General features: G+C 39.6%; 1 protein-coding gene across 2 annotated transcripts in view; it reads left to right on the top strand.

Annotated features, from left to right (window-relative positions):
* The window catches only part of MAST4 (microtubule associated serine/threonine kinase family member 4), a 159,950-nt gene that overhangs the window by 33,258 nt on the left and 106,627 nt on the right, over positions 1-20,065 (top strand). For both annotated transcript variants that reach the window (XM_082835748.1, XM_082835750.1), the window contains exon 2: positions 13,350-13,438. In XM_082835748.1, the coding sequence (XP_082691874.1) occupies positions 13,350-13,438 (89 nt within the window). The remainder of the gene's footprint in view (positions 1-13,349; positions 13,439-20,065) is intronic.

The raw sequence follows: 20,065 nt of genomic DNA, 5'->3' as shown, positions 1-20,065 counted from the left end.
GTGTTTTTGCTTTTTACCATATAACTGTGTGAGTTCAGAAACTTTGCGGCCTCCTGTACTGAATAGTCAGTGTAGCTAATATCCGAAGACCCAGGCAGAAAGCACTCTTCGTTATATAGCAGACCCTACAATTTTATGATTATACTGTGAATGAAAATATGATGTGAGCGCAAAGCCAGAGGAATGACTCACTTGGAAGCTACTGACGGATTTTATTTTCATGATGGTTTAGCTGCATTGTTGTTTTCTTATGTATTTTGCTCTTTCAGTAGGATTTAGGGTCTGTTTAGAAAAAAGAAAAGCAAGAGTTGCCAGTGGACGAGTTCACACTCATTTCTTTCATAGTGTCGTTTGATTTGTTTTCAGCAAGTTAAGTGTCTTAATTCTAGTCATGATGTGCAGTTTAATTTCATGGGGCGAGTCACTCTGGATCCTTTTCAATATACAAGTTTTACACGGTAGGGTGCCATCGTTCTATACCTTTGAATTTCTACTTAGAAATGTTTTCGTGTGAAGGTCAGGGATTCCATAACTTTAATAAACAGGAATCCAGGACCACAATGAAGAGGAGCTCTCTGAGTAGCTGCGGGGAATGCAGTATGAGTTGAGGTGGGATGCCTGATGAATATGGTGAAGGGGCCGAGTGCCTGTGTTGTTCTGGGGCTCAGGGTACTTACTCATTAAGGGCCGGATTCCAGGCTAGGACGATGAGGTCACCTCTTTGAACACAGGGCTGGCCCTGTGAGAAATAGGTGGCCATGCCCATAAGAGGCAGGCTGGTGATTTGAAGGTGAGTGAAGCCAGCAGTAAACTTTTCCTTAGGAACTGACGCTTTCCTGGCACTCTGCCTTGCCTGAACTCCTGCCATAGTTCTAATGTAATTCACACAATTCAGTGAAACCTCTTTCCACAGACATATTCCCATACATGCTCTCTTAGAGTCTGGGAGGTCTTTGGGAGGCAAGAATGCGGGAAGGTGCAGTTAGGAGTTTGGGATTAACAGATACACAGTACTATATATAAAATAGATACACAACGAGGACCTATTGTATAGCACAGGGAACTATAGTCAATATCTTAATAACCTATAAGGGAAAAGAATCTGAAAAAGAATATGTGTGTATATATATATATATATATATATATATATATATATATATATGAATCACTTTGCTGTACACCTGAAACTAACAGAGCATTGTAAATCAACTATACTTCAATTTAAAAAAAAATGGGGGGAGATACCAGACTAAAAGATTGACATCCTGAAAGAATAAGTACAAGAGAAGAATCTTGGGGTCACAGGTTTATAGAAGTTGTAAATACATAGATGTTATAATGTCGAGTGTGTTGTATTTTGAGATATATCATTTGTAAATACTTCTTTTAAAAAAAAGCTTGTCTCAATACGGTCAATATATAGGTTTTAGATTTTCTGCTGGCCAGATTCACTTCCTAATGCATATTACAGTGTCCTCCTTTTCTCTGAAACCAGTAGAACATACAAAGATGCTTCACACCACATATCTGATTTCTGTGTTCTCTAAGTCAGATATCTAGATATCAAAAAGCAAAAAAAAAAAAAAAAAGCCATGTTAAGGGGGATATGATCCAGAGATTTGGATTTATTTTAAAATCTTATTAAGAAACAGTGGACTAAAAGAATCTGAATGACACATGCTTAAACACAAGTCTCTTTCCTACTTGTGTCTGACTAGACCAGCTGGTTGGGGCAGCTGGATAAGGAGGAAGTGCCTGCTTGAAATGGATGATCCGAGTGCTGGGTCATCTGCCTTTGGGTCCTCAAGAATACACTGTGGAGGAAGGAATGTCCAGATCGTGACACCTTACCTGTCTGTCTGTAAGCCTGATAACTGTGTGTACAAGTATATCACAGGATGGAATGCATGGCCCACTTGGTGACACTGTGGTGTCTGTCTACCTGGGTCAGGCTTGCTGCTTCTAGAAAAACCTCACAATCTGAGTGTGAAGCTTGTTAACTTGACCTCCCTCCTGTATCTGACTGCCAGGCTACAGACTCAGAAATCCAGTTCGGGTGGTATCCGAAGAGCAGCCCCTTTTCTTAGGCATGGGTCTGTAGTTAGCAAGCTCACTGATTTACGTACAGGGCCAGAATGATGAGACATTAATTTACAGGGAGGAAAAATAATCAGTATGGGGCTTAGGCTCTTCAAAGTTCTTATTCTCTGTCTTATAGACATTTTAACAGAATGGTTAGAAGCACGAGCTCTGAAGGCATGCTGCCTGGGTTTGAATTCCAGTTCTACCACTTACTAACTGTGCGATCTTAGGTTTCTGAATTTCTCAGGTCTTCAGTTTTCACATCTCTAAGATGTGGATAGAAATAAGTCTTACCTTGGGATTCTCATGCAAATTAAACCCTTGCTTGGCGTGTACTAGAAAACAGTCAGCGTTGGCAGTTGTCATTATTGTTGTTCTTGTTATTCACATTTGGGCAGACCTCTCCATGAAGTAGTCAGAAGGTGGCTTAGGGAATATGGTAGCAGAGCAAGACTTGTTAGATGGCTTAAATGATCCACAGCATTGGGCAAAGGTGGACAGGTGCACGTGGTTTTGACAGTTGATCTGAAACTTTGATGTCTGTGTTGGGTGCAATCCCTTGCATGTCCTTCTCCTTGAGGATGCCAATTTGAAGCCCTTGGATGAACACTTGAACTTGTGGTTCTGCAGCATTTGTTTTTCTGTGTTTCTGAAGCCAACCAGTTGCCCTTCTTATTGTTACATTCCTTCTATAACTGTGTTAATATTTACATTTACTGTCAAGTCTGCTACCTTAGAACCAGCCTCTTTAGCTCTTGCATAAGTCATTGTATTGATTTTTGAAGTTAATTCTATGGGCAATCTCGTGCTTTTTGTTCCAGGATCCTTGAGGGAAAGCCTTAGTGTAACATTCTAAATAGGAAAACATATGTGCATGAAAGAATGTATGCAAGAAAGAAAGACCAAAATGTTTTCTTCTGACAGCTAATATTTATGAAGCACTTACCGTGCCAAGCACTGTGATAATTTCTTCCCATGCATTATCTCATTTCATCTGTACTTCGCCCTCCAAGGTAGTTCATATTCTTATTCCTATTCTACAGATCAGTAAATTGAGGCTTAAGGGGGGGTTGGAATTTGAAGCCAGGTGTACCAATGGCAAGTCCTTGTATTTTGTAACTGTACTCTCCTAAGAAATAGCCAATCAGTGAAATCTAAAACAGAACTACCTTTGCCCTCGTGGAATGTATAATACATTCACATAAGATGTAGTTAAATGTATTTCTGTGTCTAATGCAGATATTTCTAACTTCGAATGTGCCCTGGTTGTGGGAGCCCACATGACCTCCCTTCCTAAGCCCTATTTGCCACGAGCTGGTGGTGCTGCCTTGGCAGTCATTACTTCATCTTCCCGAGCTAAAATTCTGTGGCTCAGCCCACAAATGGCGAGAGCAAGGAGCATTCATTACCCAGACTGAATACTGAGCAATTTAAAGACCAGCATCTTCTGGTATCACCCCAGTCCTCCTGTCTTCAGAAACAGAATTGGTTCCTTGTGGTCAATTTCATCGTTGCAAAATGAGAGACTGACTAAGAAAACATCAGTGGATGCAAATGAGGAAGAGAAAAGACATCTGTCAGTTAATTAAGGGAAAACAGTCCTTCGATGTCTTGTTGCTTCTGTGCTTTTCACCCAGGTGGGCTATTCTTCCCTCCTTAGAGGTCTGCTTCCCTTTCACATTGGACACAAATAGCAGGGGACTAAGTGCTTAAGTATGGGAGGAACACACAGCTCATTTTAATATCCATTTGGCAGTTTTCCTGTTCTTTCTCCGTTTAGGAAACATTTTCTTCTACTTGTGCCCATTATCCCGGCTTTGACATTCCTGTCATTAGCAGAATGTCATTTTGCAAGATTCTGAGGTGGGCGCAGCTAGCAACAAAACATACCAGAAAGAGGATGGCTTTTTGCCACGTGACTTTTCCTCACAGAAAAGCACGAAGTGGAGTTCGGATGTGGGTTTTCCACGTGTGTCTGTTTGTCTTCTGACTGTGGAGGCCCGGGAATCAGAGACAGTTCACTTGTGGGCAAAGCATTATGCCAAATTGCTGTGAATGCAAAATGCTTTCGAGTTGGGAGGGCGTTAAATAGTCATGCTGTTCATGCCGGGCTTGACATAAATTTCTGTTGAGTGTCATAAAAGGAGATCCGGTGATTACGGAAGTCAACTCCCCCTCCCTTTTTGTGGGTCAGATTGGAGCGGCCCCAGAATCCTCCGAACCAGAAAGAGGGAGCAGAGCTTTTGATTCGTATGGGTCGTGTTTAGCTTTATAGATAAATTACCCTACTAGAGTAAAATATATTCACCAAATTAAATGTTTCTAGTGTCGCAAGTTAAACTGAGATTTAATTTCTGTATGGAGAAGCCCAGAGTGGGTAAAACAATGTTATATCAGTTCAGCTGTTACATATATATGTTCAAATAAGATTTGAATATAAGAAAATCTTCCAATCCAGCTTTATAAAGCTGATGACCATTTCTTTACAGCAGTAAAGCAGGAGGTACTAGGTACAGGGGAAAGAAGTCAATCGTACAATTTTATTATAGTATTTCTAGAAAGGCGGAGTGGAACGTTAGATTTAAGCTGTTATGTTTGCTCTGGTTTGGTGCTGCCCCCACTGTCTTAGTTTTTTTGGAAAGATTTCTTTGCACTGGCCAACTGAGAAAAATCCAATGCTATTAAATTAAATTCATTAAAGGTAATTTTTGTAGTTGGACTTTGAACTTGGTTTTCTACTACTCAAGAAAAAAAAATGTATCAAGTTGTGACTTTTCTCCATATTGAGTATGAAACATGGAAGTTTTAAAAAAAAATGTCACACACAGCCCCCAACCCCCAAAACACAAACACACTTGTAAAGCAGAGGTTTAGAAGAACATTAGTTTGTATTTTGTTTATTTTTCCTTAACTCGCAAACATGTCTGTAGACTTATCTTTGGTCACTGTCCACAGCTGCCCTGAGAACAACCAAAGGCTTGTGTGTCAGTCTCATAGGTGTTTGTTTTAAAAACCCTTTAGCCAGTTATAAAACTGGGGCCACCACCTTGGTCCCTCCCTCAGCTGACTCATTGCCACTTTGATAGCCCAGCCAGAGGTCAGCCCAGCCAGGTGATAGCAGCTCCTTAGCCTTGCGGGACAGATTAGACCATATTTTTACTCCACGCAATGTTTGGCCAGATCAGCCTTTGAAGCAGTTGGCCAAGATACAGTACGTGCCCTTCAACTCTTGGATCAGAGTTAATGACCTTACCTTTGCAGCACTGCACACCCTCATCTCAAGTACAAACAATCTTTATTACGTGTCTTTGGTGTGAGGTTTGAGCTATTATGCTCTGCGTGACTAGTCAGAAGTCCAGAATTCATCTCATCATTGACTGTTCCAGCCCTTAAGTGTCTTCATTCAAATAGGTGACCTGCCCTGATGTCTTAGGGATCTTGGGGGACGTTCAGGCTAGGTATGTCCCATAATGCATGTTGCAGATAAATTGCACTAAAAAAAAATTAACAGGTATTGAGAGCCTTCTCACTTTAATTGCTTTTTACTTCTAACATTTTCAGCAGTTGGACTTAACTCTGCTGCTATAAATCCCATATTATTACCAGCTCCTGCTTGACTTTGACCATTGTGATATGCCCCTCTTTTCATTCCTCTGATTTCCCATTGTAATTTTTATTCAGAATGACGTGTATGTAGGTTTTCTCAGTAAGATGCTTCACATCATATAAACCTGTCAGCTCTTTGTGTTTTCTGTTATACACTGCCTTGATCAAGCTAGTAGAATGAGACTATAATATCGTCTTAGATCAGTTTAGTCTTATAGATTAGACTATGTTTGTCCTCCAAGTTAAATTAGAAACTCCTTAATGGTAGGAACCATACTTAGTTAGTTATTCAAAAATATTTGCTGAATCTCTATTCAAGTCATTTTTATTTTCTGTATTTTTCTGGGTATCCAAAGAGATTCACTATGATAGAAGATATAATCTTTGACCTCAAGGATCTTATCCCCTATCCTAGATGGTAAGCTCCAGGTAGAATCCCTGGTTATGTTTACTGAATGAATGAGTGACCACAGAGTAGATGCTCTGCTTGCCAGGGTCACTCTGGTGCAACATGGTGCACGTCAGCCCCCCATCAGTCACATGCTCACATCTGACATCAGGGCTCACCATGTCAGCCACATAGAGATAGCTGTGTTCATGTATCTCACTTTGAAATAGCCACAAATGGAATAACTGAGATGAAATAGGTTTAAAAAAAGTTTCTGTGTCAGGCAGATCACCAAGATTAAGGGGTTGTTTAGGGAAGACCTATGAAATGGAGGGACAATGTGTCATACTTAGTGCATACTATAAAATTCCAGTGCTTATCAGTTATGAAAATACGTTTCAAAGCTGATTGGGATTTTATCTCACACTTCAGATAGCAACACATTTTTGTTTGTACAACTCTGCCAGATTCTGCCTTAGAATACAGTTATCTGCGAATCATTCTTAGCTCTTCTTTTATACTTTGAGAGTGTTTTCTTCATTTTCTTATTGCCCATCGTACTTGCCCATAGATGTTTTTTACATTGAATAGCAGCTTGCCAATATCTGTATGTTCAGCCATCTCTCTCTTCCTCTACAAAGACAGAAAATTGGGCTAGACCTCACCAAGGGCTTATCTTAATGGATTAGATATATTTACAAGAAGTACTGTATACAGTAATATATATATTTTCCTCAGAAGTTTTGAAAGCGTGGAGACCTATACCTTCCTCTAGGCATGTAACTAGCCAACTTTTTTTGCTCCTAGGTGAAAGCAGTATGAGCAGTCATTCATTTCCATTATAATTAATGCCTTTTAAAAGGAGTTTTTCTCCTAACGGAAAAGTTAAGTTCAAGTATCAAGCCGATAGTATCAATACTCAGCATTCACAGTAATATACCCCGGATGACGATAAACTAGGTCATTGCATTGATGCCCGTATGCAGAGGGCTGAAGCTCTCTGCTTGGCAGTCACCACAGTTCTAGCTACCTGCTCTTTCTCCAGTGTTTCAGAGGCTGTACAAAAGAGCATGGACTGCTCTCATACCTGCATTGAATCTTGGGGGTGATTTTGGCCTGAGTTTTTAAAATAAAATGCTGTATTTTGAAGCTGAGTCACAGGAGATGGGGTGTACTAGGCATGTCCGTCCGCTTAGCTCCCTAACTGGCCTTTCTCCCTCCTCCTTTGGTTATTGCAATCGAGCAGCCAGAATGATTCTCTTAAAACAGAACTCAGATGGTGTTTAAAACCTTCCAACAGCTTCCCTTTTCACCCAGAGTAAAACCAGTCTCCGTGCTGTGGCCTGCACCTGCCCCAGAGGTGGCCCTGGGCTCTGTCCGCCGTCGTCTTGGTTGTTCGCCTCTGGCCAGCTCCCCTCCCGCACGCGGGCCTGCCTGCTGGTCCTGGAGCACACCTGACCAGGGCCTTTGCTCTTCCTGAATGTTCACTCCCTCATCCTCCTGTCTTACTCAGACACCGCACTCCCCTTCCCCCCACACCACGAGGCTTTCCCTAACCATCTGTTTAAGATTGTGATTTCCTACATCCGTGCTCCATGTCCTACCCTCTGCGTCATTGTTCTTCATCGCCATCCCTCGCACTACAAACGTCATCGCCATCTCCCATACTATCTTACTAGTTTACTATGTTTATTATCTGCTTCCTTCTCTAGAATACAGGTCTCTAGAGGACAGCAGGGATATTTGTTTGTTTAGAGTAGTACCTAGCGTGTATTAGGAACTCGAAAAGTAATTTGTTGAATGAATCAGTGGAACCTTGGGGGGAGCCCTGATTTCATGGGCCATAGGGAAGACATCGGCAGTGTCATAACTTCACCTAAATAATAGAGTATGTCACGGACACGAATATTAATGCTTTGCTTCCTGTTGCCTTCTAAGGGGCACTAAAGCTTATCCAGCCAGCTACCAGCTGTGGCCTCGTTGTGCTCTACAGGAAAAAGGGTAGAGCTGTAGATGAGAGGCCCAGAGGAAGGGTAGATTGATTTACATATGAAAGACAAAAAAGTTATTTCTGGAGAAGACAATAGTATGAAGACAGACATGGAGAGAAGGGCAAGGCAGCACCTGAAGGAATTAAGGATTTGGGGGAGAAGTGTCCAAAGAAAATTGTAAGGAAGACTTGCTTTATGTTGCATGATATAATTTTTCTTTCAAATTCAGTCTCGAAGATACTTTTCAAGGCTTTTACAATCAGATTTGCAAATACACAGAGACCTAGATATTTAATGTTGCACAAAGAAAAGAAATGTCCATGATATACATAATTTTCGTGCATTTAATAATCCTAAAATTTGCTTCAAATGAATAATCTAAAAAAGGCATGAATTAAACCCATATTTATGTTGCCATGGTTAAATCTCAAAAATATAATGTTGAGTGAAAAAAAAGTAAGTTACAGAATATCTATAATATATAGTGTGTGCTAAAGTGCAATTTATCCAAAAAGTCAAAAACATGACTGTCATACAAATATAAAATAAACATGTGTGAGAGATTTTATTTAACTTATTAATGAGGACAACAGTAAGAGATTTTGAAAACCATATACATAAAATATATATATTAAAATATATATAAATGTATATATTATATACATATAATCAGAAATGATGAAATAAAATTTGCTAATAGATACAAAACCAGTTAATATCTCGTAGGACAATGATATTAAATGTTTGGGGTCATCTCTTTGTGGGTGGTTATTAACTGTATTTGCACAAGACAAAATTCATTTACATTATTATGGACAAGAATCACTTGTATTACTACTAGTTTTCTCCAACTTAACTGCAACTCCTACAGCATTTAAAGTAGCCTAGTCACTAGAAAGACAGTGAAAGGTGTACACCCTTATAGAACCAGATAATCCCCGGGAGGTTCACTGCACAAAGCCTTCCCAGCCACTGAAAGGACATACATATACTAAAGATTGGGAATAAACATCAGAAAATGATACCATTGTTCATTTCAGGTGGTGAGAATTGTTTGATTATTTTTCTATATTTTTAAAATTTCCTAAACCAAACAAAAATAATTAATGACTCCTCTAATCTGGTCTAACCCCTTCATTGTAAAGATAAGGAAACAGAAGCCTGCCTGTTTTATAACATGTTTTCAGCAATACCACATTAGCTAGACAATTTCTGCCTCCTGTTCATGCCCGGTTTCTTCCACTTCTGTCTTCCTCTTTGTTCAAGGAGTATTCAGTGTTCAGATTCTATTAAGGTATCAGGAAATAGCAGATGTTCACATTCAGTAAATCTATGGTCTATAATTGGCCTCCTGTGCAAATTTATCAAATTTTTCATCAAGATGAATTAATAAATTATAGGCTAGCTTTTCAGAACTCCTGGAGCTCTTCTTAGGCAACTCATTGCCCCTCAATTGTGGTCAGTCATATGTCGTACTAAATGTTGACCTTTCAAGTCGGCTGTGACTGTTAGAAATTACTGCCTGTTTGGGTTTCTCTTTCTCAGCTTGTCCTACCACGATCAGACATGATCAGTATTCATGTCCCCAAATGATTGTAATTTAAAATTAAGCTGCATTTCAGCTACTCAGAACGGTTGCAAAAAGCCACAGCCTGGTGGGCCTCACAGCTTTTACAGACCTGGTAGAGGATAATTAACAGGTTCTTCTGCCAGGAGAGATGTGACAGATCCAGGTGTGAGGCTCTTACAGGTCCCACCACGCCCTTCATACGGAGCTCTGAGCATAAGGACAATCTAGGCAGGAATAGAATATGGGTGGTTTGGACCAAAGATCCATACACCTCCTTCCCCTCCCCTCCCTCAGCTAGTAGCCCACGTTCCTTTGTCCCTCGCTCTGATCAGGCCTGACTTACACGATGAAATGCGTGATCTGTCTCTTTATCCTCCTGACAAATGGAAGGTGCTATTGGCAATCGTTAGGAGATGGGGAAGCTCCTTGTGAAACTGCTTTGGTGAGCGGGAACAGTGAACTCAGGGAGCAGAGTGGCACCCTGTGTGATCCCAGGTCACCTCCCTAAGCCAAAACACCACGCCAACAAATAAACCACTTCCTGGTGGTGGCTTCCTGTCATGCTAAAGCGTCTCCAACAGAGTGCCCATCCAACTGTGACGTTCTTCTCCCAGAGGGTTCTGTCCCCACCTGCCTCGCCTCCCAGCCCGCAGGGGCCAGACAGTCCTACTGACTCAGAAGTACTGTCATTGCCTTTCACCCTCCCATGCTTCTCAGATCCCAGGTCCATAGTCAGCAGTACTTATTGTACTCGTGTGTGTGTGTGTGTGTGTGTGTGTGTGTTTTCTGTTAGTAGGTGGATCTTTCTAGGCAGGAACCAAAGGAATGAGGTAACAAGGAAAGCTCACTTAGCACCATCAGCCCCTGTTCTAATCCATCGTTTACCTTTGCCTTTGTCTCAAGTTATATGTGGCTATCTTCTTGGGCTAAATTCAGATTTTGCAAGTAAAGAATCTGTGCCATTGTGTCACCTTGTCAACTGAGCATGTCATCATAGGCTGTGTCCCCATGTGTTTTTTCAACTGGGTGGCATGAAGAGGAGCAGGTTCTTTGTGGGCAGTGGTGGTTCCTGGGTTCAGCTTTCAGAATCAAGCGCGGGCAGGGTGGATGGCTTCCATTTCTTCTTAAAGAGTGAAGCAGAAAGATTGCATTTTGGGGATGGATAGCTGGAACTTGAATTCGTAACTGTTCTTTAGTTTCACTTTTTTTTACGCGGGCCTCTCACTGTTGTGGCCTCTCCCGTTGCGGAGCACAGGCTCCAGACGCGCAGCGTCAATGGCCATGGCCCACGGGCCCAGCTGATCCGCAGCATGTGGGATCCTCCCCGGACCGGGGCACGAACCCGTGTCCCCTGCATCGGCAGGCGGACTCTCAACCAGTGCGCAACCAGGAGCCCTCAACGTTTCTTTTTGAGTTTTTTTTTTTTTAAATCACATTTTTTAAATCACATCCGTACTTTTCCACCCTTTTTTGTTTTTGGTAGGCTTTAAATAGCTGATACAGTTGTGAGAATTTTTTGTTTGTGTTTCTCTTTGTTTTAAATACAAATTATTGGCTACTTAGCTTGTTGTGGTAATGTACTAGTCATTCTATATGTTTCTTAGGAAAATTCAATTAAAATGTTTTTTAAAAATATTTTCTAAATTTTAGCTTTGTCAGCGTATTTCACTGATATTCTTATGTAAGATATTCATTAGGTTACTGTTTCTATTGATATATATTTCTTATTTATTTGATTTACATAAATTTTCATAAATGATAGATCAAATACTAAATATAAAAACTAATACAAATAGCCATTTTTGTATAAGTTAACCTGTATTACAATTAACTTGCTCAAATTAGCAAATAACTTAGCTGAGAGTTCCAGGATATAAATCTGTCATTTATAATTTCTCTTATTAACATCAGCAAGTTGATATATTTAATATTCCTATGTTAAAATTAAAGGAGACATTAATTTGAATTAACACTAAATACATTGTACAATATTTTTTAAAAAAAACAATCACACGATCTGACTTAATGGTTATGAATGGTTATGAATTTAATAGGCCAAATTATGGTTCTTGATAGATGAGTTGATAATACCACATTCCACCTTCATAATTATCAAGGGTCTATTCTTATTCAACAACTTCTTTAAGGCTGAGTAAACATGATCTTAATTAAACTCACAGATAATGCTAGGGGGTGTTGATTGCTCCAGTAAGGAAAATAAAATGATGCAGCCTGACCTTAAGAAATTATAAATATGGGAATGTTGACAAATGATAATAAGCAGCAAACATCTAAGAGAGAGGATTGGTTCCCAAGTCAACATTGGAGAAAGAAATTTGGTTTGGTTTTGAAATGTGTTGTTTAAATAGTATTTAGAAATGTTCCTTTCAATTTTTTTTTTTTTTTTTTTTTTTTTTGCGGTACGTGGGCCTCTCACTGCTGTGGCCTCTCCCGTTGCGGAGCACAGGCTCCGGACGCGCAGGCTCAGCGGCCATGGCCCACGGGCCTAGCCGTTCTGCGGCATGTGGGATCTTCCCGGACCGGGGCACGAACCCGTGTCCCCTGCATCGGCAGGCGGACTCCCAACCACTGCACCACCAGGGAAGCCCCCTTTCAAATATTTTATACAAATTCTCAATTATGTCCACTATATGTTATTTAGAAGTTAGGTGAAAATTCCTGTTTCAAGAATGCTGTAACAGGTATATTCTGAATTAAGAAGACATTACAATAAATCTTTAATGGTGGATAAGGGCACCAAGTGTAGGAGGATGGAATCATAGTGCCCTGAACGTTATTATAGGTGAATTCAATGAGGTAACCTGCTGGTTTGTATTATCCTTTTCTAACCACTATACTGATTGTGAAGTACTAGTCTGTACTGAAGAAAAGCAAATGAAAGTAAGATAACATCCACTTCATCATCAACCAGTTTTGCATTTGTGTTATTCTTTGAGGCTTGTGAAAGTTACTTTGGAATCAAATTAGCTATTTTTTAACTTTCTAGTAGCAGAAAGAGGAAAAAATAGTTACCCTGTGCTCATATGTAGCAATTTATTTCTACTCACTGGGTACCAGGATAAAAAACAGTAGGTAGTGTGCCTGTGAGAAAAGGCCTTCATTGTTATTTTAATACAAACTGGAATCTGTTTCTATGATTCTAAAATATTTACCTTAATACTGAATGCAGTATGAAGATGAAAAATGAATGAGTAGTGAAATGCATTTATCTTAGGCATTAGCTGTTCTATTGACAAAAGGCACAGCTATGAAATTTGTCTAAATAATTAGATTTTTAATTAGTGCATCATTGTAAGATTAATGTCATTGTTCTTCATTGCATGTAATTTTGTATTAGAAATTTCATGTCAGCAGAGATGCTACCTGTGGTTTACTGATTTGAATCCTTAGTTTATCACTTGTGTGTATGGCATATCACACATTTGCAGTCAAGAGCCAAAAGAAAGGCATTGGATGATAACTTTGTGGTGAGGAATATTGATGGTGTTATATATGATATGACTACATTATATTTTCTGATATTCAGGAAACAGCCACCCTTCAAATATTAGTGAGTGCATATTGACTTGCAAAAATTTTAGAAATAACATGTGCGGATAGATTGTTCAACCTAAGCTATGTCTACTTTGAACATACTTGAACGTTATCATTATTATTGCTTTTAAAACTGGTTTTCCTTTCCTTTGGACAGTTGCCGAACCAGCAACCGGAAAAGCTTGATAGGTAATGGGCAGCCCCCAGCACTGCCTCGGCCTCACTCACCTCTCTCTGCTCATGCAGGTAATGAAATACCTTTTCTTGAGTTCTGTTTTACTTCGTCTTGCTAGTTTTTAAAATACAGGCATTTGGAAATTTAGATGCGTCTCCCCACCGTGTTATCTTGGTTTCCCTGTAGCTTTGTCACTAAGTTGTTCTTTCCCATCAGTCAGCCCAAACCTTAGCCTCTCTTTGAGCTCTTGGATCTGAAAGGGAGAAATCCTTTTTATATGGGGTCCTATCCCAGTTATTTTTTTTTCTCCACATCTGAATTTGTAGATGATGCAAGTCATGCTCCCGTGTTAGGATTTCCTTTGGGAAACGTGGCCATGACAGTTCACGTGAAGAGGATTAGTGTCAAGAACTATAAGGGAGGAAAAATATCATTTCCCTCTCCCCTTCTAACTTCTCCACTGGGGACCCAGTAACCAGAGACAGATTAACAAAGGAAAAGCATACGCATTTATTTAACATACGTTTTACGGGACATGGGAGCATTCATGAGGAAATGAAAACCCAAAGGAACGGTTAAATTGGGATTGTTTTTACAGTAGTTTGGTGAAGAGAAGGGAGTTGTGCAAAGACGTATAGGACAAAGGTGAGCTAATTGTAGTAAACTGGGGGAAAGTTAGCAAGGACTGTTTGTTCGGATTCTTCTGTGTCCCTTTTCTTCAGAGATAAGAAGGCTCCTTTCCTCCAGGTGTAGGGAGGGTGGCTCTCACAAGAAGGTTTTATGACCTGCGTACGTGGCAGCTCAGAAAGCCCTTCCTGCACGTGCTGTTTCTCAAATCCCTTCACCTTAAAATAGTCAATGTGCCAGTGCGCCATATTTTGGGGTCTCATGTCCTAAAGTGCATCAAAACTATTCAGCATTTTTCTCCCTCAAGTTGAACTTATCTATTGTATATATTAGCTAGCACGAACAATGCTGCTCTGAGCAGTCTAGAACATGTCTCCTCTTGTAATGTGGGCAAGAGTTTATCTAAAGTTTTACCTGACAGTGGTGTATGTATAACTTATCTTTACATCCAGAACCATTGTAGGGACAAAGAAGATTCAAGAGGTGAGACTCTTGGCCTCAAGAACTACTTAGAAGGATGGTAGAACCATATTACAAAAACTGCGCAGTGAAGACTGCTTTGTGTGGTTTTTGTTTGTTTGTTTGAATTCTATCTAAGATGGTGCAAAGAAGAGAAGCGTTAGTTTCAATCAGGAAAGTTTGGGAGATGTTGAAGGAGCCACTTGCTCATGATGTTGAAAGATGAACAAGACTTTGGCAGGGGCGAGAGATGGGGGAATTTCTAGTGTGTGGCTAGAGTGTGGGATGTACATGCTTGATTGTACAAGAATGTAAAGGTGAAAAGAGAGATGAAAGTCAGAAAGTAAAATGAATTTTGACTTTGAGTGCCTTTCACAGATTTTGAGGAGGCTCTGCAGGAAGATGTGTTCGAGATATGGAAGATGATGGGGTGAAAGGATGAGTGTTTAAGCCCTACCTCTGTTACACTCTTGTAGAAACTGTCACACGATAGACTTTCAGGTGGTGTTGACTTATAAACTAGGCTATGACTGGCCCCCGGAAAGCAGTCCTTTTGCTTAGGGGGGGCTCTCCAGCTGAGAGTGGAAGTTATCTAAACATGTTTGGGGACAAGACAGGACAGAGAGAGAGAGAGACGTAGTTGCCCCTTTGGAATAAATTTTATTTTCCTCATAGTAATAAATAAAAGATGGTAAAGTTAAAAAGGCAAAGGACAAATTCATAAAATTATGATACTGTATGTAGTAAGACCACTAAAGTCCAGAAATGCCACTCTGAGGGAAAACTTTAGAGAAACGCCTACACATACATGCAAGAAGGTGTGCTCTAGACTGCTCATAGTGGCATCATTTGTAATAGCTAAACGTTTGAAGCAGTGTGGACCAAATGTCTATCAGTTGGAAAGTAGATAAATGAATTGTTATCTACGGAACACCGTGTGCCTAGAAAACAAATGAACTAGCATTCAAAGATAGTTTTGGGCAACAAAAGCAAGTTGCAAAAGAATCTTACTTAAACCATACATATAAGGTTAATGTGATGCTACATGCAATGTTTTGTTTAGGAATACACACACATACACATATAAATATGTATCTGTACATTTATAGTAAGAGTCTGAAGGAAAATATGGTCATTTTAAAGACCCATTTTGTGTTAGTAGTTACGTCTGAGAAGGTGTCAGGGGGTATCATTGTGGAGAGGGGTAAGCAGTTGGCAATGTTATATTTCCAAAGCTGAATGGTGAATACACAACTGTTTATATTATTACCTTTATACTTTGGAGATATTTATTATATCATTGTCATAATAGTGAAAGCTGACCGTAGGGTCAAGCAAGGCCAAATACTTTACTCAGCGGCTGGAATTATATCTTTGTCTTATCTTTTCATTCCTCTGTCAGAGTGCCCAGCAGTATATACAAGGTGCTAAGTATATGATAAATTTTATTTCTTACATATAATTCAGTTGTGATTTTAAAAAGTTAATCCTACTCCTCTTTGTAGTATTCTGTAGTAATTGCATCATACTTGATGTGCCTGTCGATTAGTCTTTTACTGCCATTATTTTCTTCAGTTCTAATATTGAGATTAAAGAAAGTGTAGTTAAGACTTTAATGATCCTTTTGATTATTATTTGTTTCTCTATGGAGAATTCTTTTTCCCTCAAAACATAATTTTGTATTTAATCGGAGGAATGGGCAAAGAGAAGCCTGTCTTTCAGGTTCCGAGAGCATTTTCCCTTATGTTATGGAGGAACATAACAGGTTGTTATTCACTCATAAGCTGTAGAAAAGTCTGTCGACTCCTTGTGAGAAATGGCATTTATCACAGTCTGGTAGGTTCCTATTTCTATATACAAGAAGAATAAAATGTAAAATAAAGGACCTGTCCTCACATCTTGATAATGCGAAACGCTTTCTCACTCACTGCGTCTCTTACCTCTCCCTATTGCTACATTCTCTACTGCGTATGGTACACAGAGGCCAGGGGGACAGTTCCTTGATGTCCCCATGAAAAACAAGAGAAAGAATAAGTGCCATCTCTCAGTGCTTAGTCACCCAGGAGATACACTTTCTATTTTTCTTAGGTAGGGATTATGTGAGTCAGGACATGCATTACTGACATGAATTTATACCCATTGAATGAATCGGTAGAAATGAGAACATTAATTTATTTGTGTAGATATGTCAGTGGTACCCTGAGGAAGAAGAGATACTGGCCTCATGTTCTGGAGCTTATCTCCACAGACAAAATAGTGTTTGTTGACAGCCAGGCATTCCTAAACGAACCATGAACAGGTCAGTCCCATTAGAAAAAAAAAAAAGAAAGGTAAAAATCACAGGCTCCTAGTTCTAGGCATGAAATTTAATCCAGAAGCCCCAAAGGAAAGACTAGTATCTCTCTCCTAAAATGAAAAATTCTGTGTAATAAACAAAATCAAAAGAAAACAAAGTGTGAAAAATATTTTTATGCCCATAACTGACAAACATCTGATTGCCTTAATATACAAAAAGCTTGTGTAAATTGATATGAAAATGGTGAATGCACCAGGAGAAAAATGGGGAAAGGATGTAAAAGGCGTATCATAGAAAAAAATTAAATCGGCCAACAAAAATGTTTGAAATGATGATTCATTGCAATCATAAAAGAAATATGAACCAGAATAATGAGACACTGTTGTTCACCTAGCATATTGTCAAAAATTTTGTAAAAGTGATAGAATCCAATGATAGCAAGGTTGTGGAGAAACAGTCCCTCTCACATCACGTAAGTGTTGATGTGAATTGGTACAACGCTTTTGGTTAGTTGGCAGTATCAGTTAAAATTTCAACTGCATTTACCCTTTCACCCAGCAAATCCATCTCTAGGAATTTATCTTCCTGATATCTCACAGAATAACAGAAAATAATAAATCTAACATTGCTGTAACTAGCAAATGGACACTTAAGTTGTTACCACTTTATTATTTAACATGCCCTTCATTAAGCAGCTGGTTTAGTAGAAAATAATTCAGGTATGTAATCCAAGACTGCATGTTTGTTACAAAGAATGAGGTAGGCTTTTATGTTCTGATTTAGAAAGCTGCCCAAGATAGACTGTTCAGCAAAAAAATACGTTGTGTAATTTTATATATGTGTGTGTGTGTTTGAGTGCATGTAGACATGCATAAATACTTGTATATTCATGCATATTCATAAGGAGTTTTTGGAAAGAGAAAGTTAGCAGTGTTTATCTTTGGAGAATAGGAAAGTAGGGAAATTAGTGTGTAGTGGTTTTATAATAAAATAAGGCTCTAAAAATAAAACCGGTAAAGGAAACAAAATAATACCTGCTTACTATGCAATAAATTACCAAAACTTCAGTGGCTTAAAACAATATCTATTTATTGATCTTACAGGTCTATACAGGTCTAAGTAGGCTTGACTTGTTTGACTTCAGGGCAGCTCTCAAGGTATCTCAAGGCCAAAATCAAAGAAAGGTAGAAAGGATAAGCTCCTATTTCTGTAGGAACCCTCACCTGCTTTTTCTGCTCACGGTATCATAAGGCCAGAGTCAGTGTCAGTTATTGACCTTAAAAAAAAAGAAAAGAAAGAAAAAGAGCTAGGTATTTTACCAGCAAAACGAGTTTATTTGGGAATAGCAGAGAATTACAGCAAACCATAGGTAAGTCCAAAAAACAGAAGAGAGGCTTTTGTTTTTACAGAAGAAAAGAGGAAGTTGGGAGGAGAGTCCAGGGTGGTAGTGGCTTCTCAGTGGCTGAGCTGTTGCTGGACTGGGAGAAATTCTTCCTTACCCCCGCTGGGGTCTGAGTGGTAGTGTGTGAGAGCTCCCCTTTCAGGGCTTCCCCATTCCATGTAAATTGAGGCTTTCTTTATTTTCACAATGGGCTGGACTCTTATCTAGAGACTGGGAAAGAATCTGCTTCCAAGCTTATGCAGGTTGTGGACAGATTCAGATCCCTTCGGCTGTAGGACTGAGATCCACATTTTATCCTGGCTATGAGCTGGAAGCTGCCCTCCTCCATCTTCAAGCCTGCACTGGCACATCCAGTGATCCTCATGCTTCATATCTCTAACTTATCCTGCTATCAGTCAAAGAAAATGTTTTATTTTAAGGGGCTTATCTGATTGGGTCAGGGTTACTCAGTCTCTGTATATTAAAGTCAGGTGCTGTGGAACTTTAATTACGTCTGCAAAATCCCTTCATAGTAGTACCTAGATGAGGGTTAGGATAACTAGGAGACGGGAATCGTGAGGAGACCATTTTTAGAATTCTGCCTACCACAATATCACTTCAATGTTGTATTTTGATTCGAATGGTTAAAGTCTGAGCTCTAAGAGTGATACTTACAGAGGATGAGCCACAGACTAGATGTAGTCAAATAACTGAGACCCACTGACTCCAAACTTCTAGAGTCCTAGAATCAAATGTTGTCCCATTGGTCAAAATACCTAACCTTTGGTGTCTTCAAAAATGGTTTTACTGGGAATTTGCAGCTGGCTACTTAGACTCATTTATACAAGGGTTTCTGAAAGGAAAGGTGGAAAAAAGTCTCACTTTCCTATTGGACAACTCTAGGAATTATTAAAGACAGGAAGTATTCTTAAACCACTAAGTATACATAACCTATTAGGTTAGTATCTACTTGGGAAAACTTGTATAAATTACTGTCTATCTATGTATCTATCTATCTAGCTACCTGTCTATCTATCTATCTATCTATCTATCTATCTATCTATCTATCTGTCATATATAGGGACCTCATTTCTGAAGGATTAGTTACCACTGTGTTTGCTGCTCTACTCACCAAGTCTCTCTTCAAAGATACAACTGAGCTAAAGGAGGCCCATCCAGGTGAAAATAAGCAGAGAACTGGAGTGATTGTATGAACAATACAACTCCAAGTGGAAACTTGCAAAACTCAGAAAAGTATTGGGGTAGCACATGGGGTTAGGCAATGACACACCCCGAATCCTACTCTTCAAAACACACTGAGAACATTTCTATGTGCATTTCGTCATTAGTTTCCCTTCTCCCCACCTCTACCCTTGCGGCCTTGGCTTAACAAACACAACTGAGAGTATAAATTAAGGTGGTTACCAAATAGAAGCTATGATACATCAGGTACACTTTTCCAATAACATTTTTATTGTTTCAGCAAACTGTGCGGCCCTTCCTCTTTTGAACTTGTGTTGGCATCTCTTTTGGAGCCACTCATTGGTCTCACCACTTCACAACTTGCTCTCCTTGTATTTCTGCTATATCAGTTGTAGTTATTTAGATGTGACACTGAATAGGATGGGGGTAAAAGGCAGTGGTTTTGCAGACAGGCACGCTGATACAGAGAATTGAACGTCAGCAGTCTAGCGGTGAAGTGGAGATAGAGAAGAAATACACAAGGTGGAATCATAATTTCAACGAAGAGAGTCTGGGATAGAACAGGATTAGTCAACATTCCAGGGTGCCAGAGACGTACGTGAGAGCATCCCTGATGTTGGCGAGGAACTTCATTATAACTCACTGCCCCAGGAATGTGACCATAAGCTTGGAAGATATGTAGCTGGGTGGTAAGAGATTTAGTAAAACCTGAAATGTTGGCACTTTGTGCCA

This window comes from Leucopleurus acutus, assembly GCF_964270905.1.
Source record: "Leucopleurus acutus genome assembly, chromosome: 3".
Lineage (NCBI taxonomy): Eukaryota > Metazoa > Chordata > Mammalia > Artiodactyla > Delphinidae > Leucopleurus > Leucopleurus acutus.
This window is presented reverse-complemented; position numbering and strand designations above follow the sequence as displayed.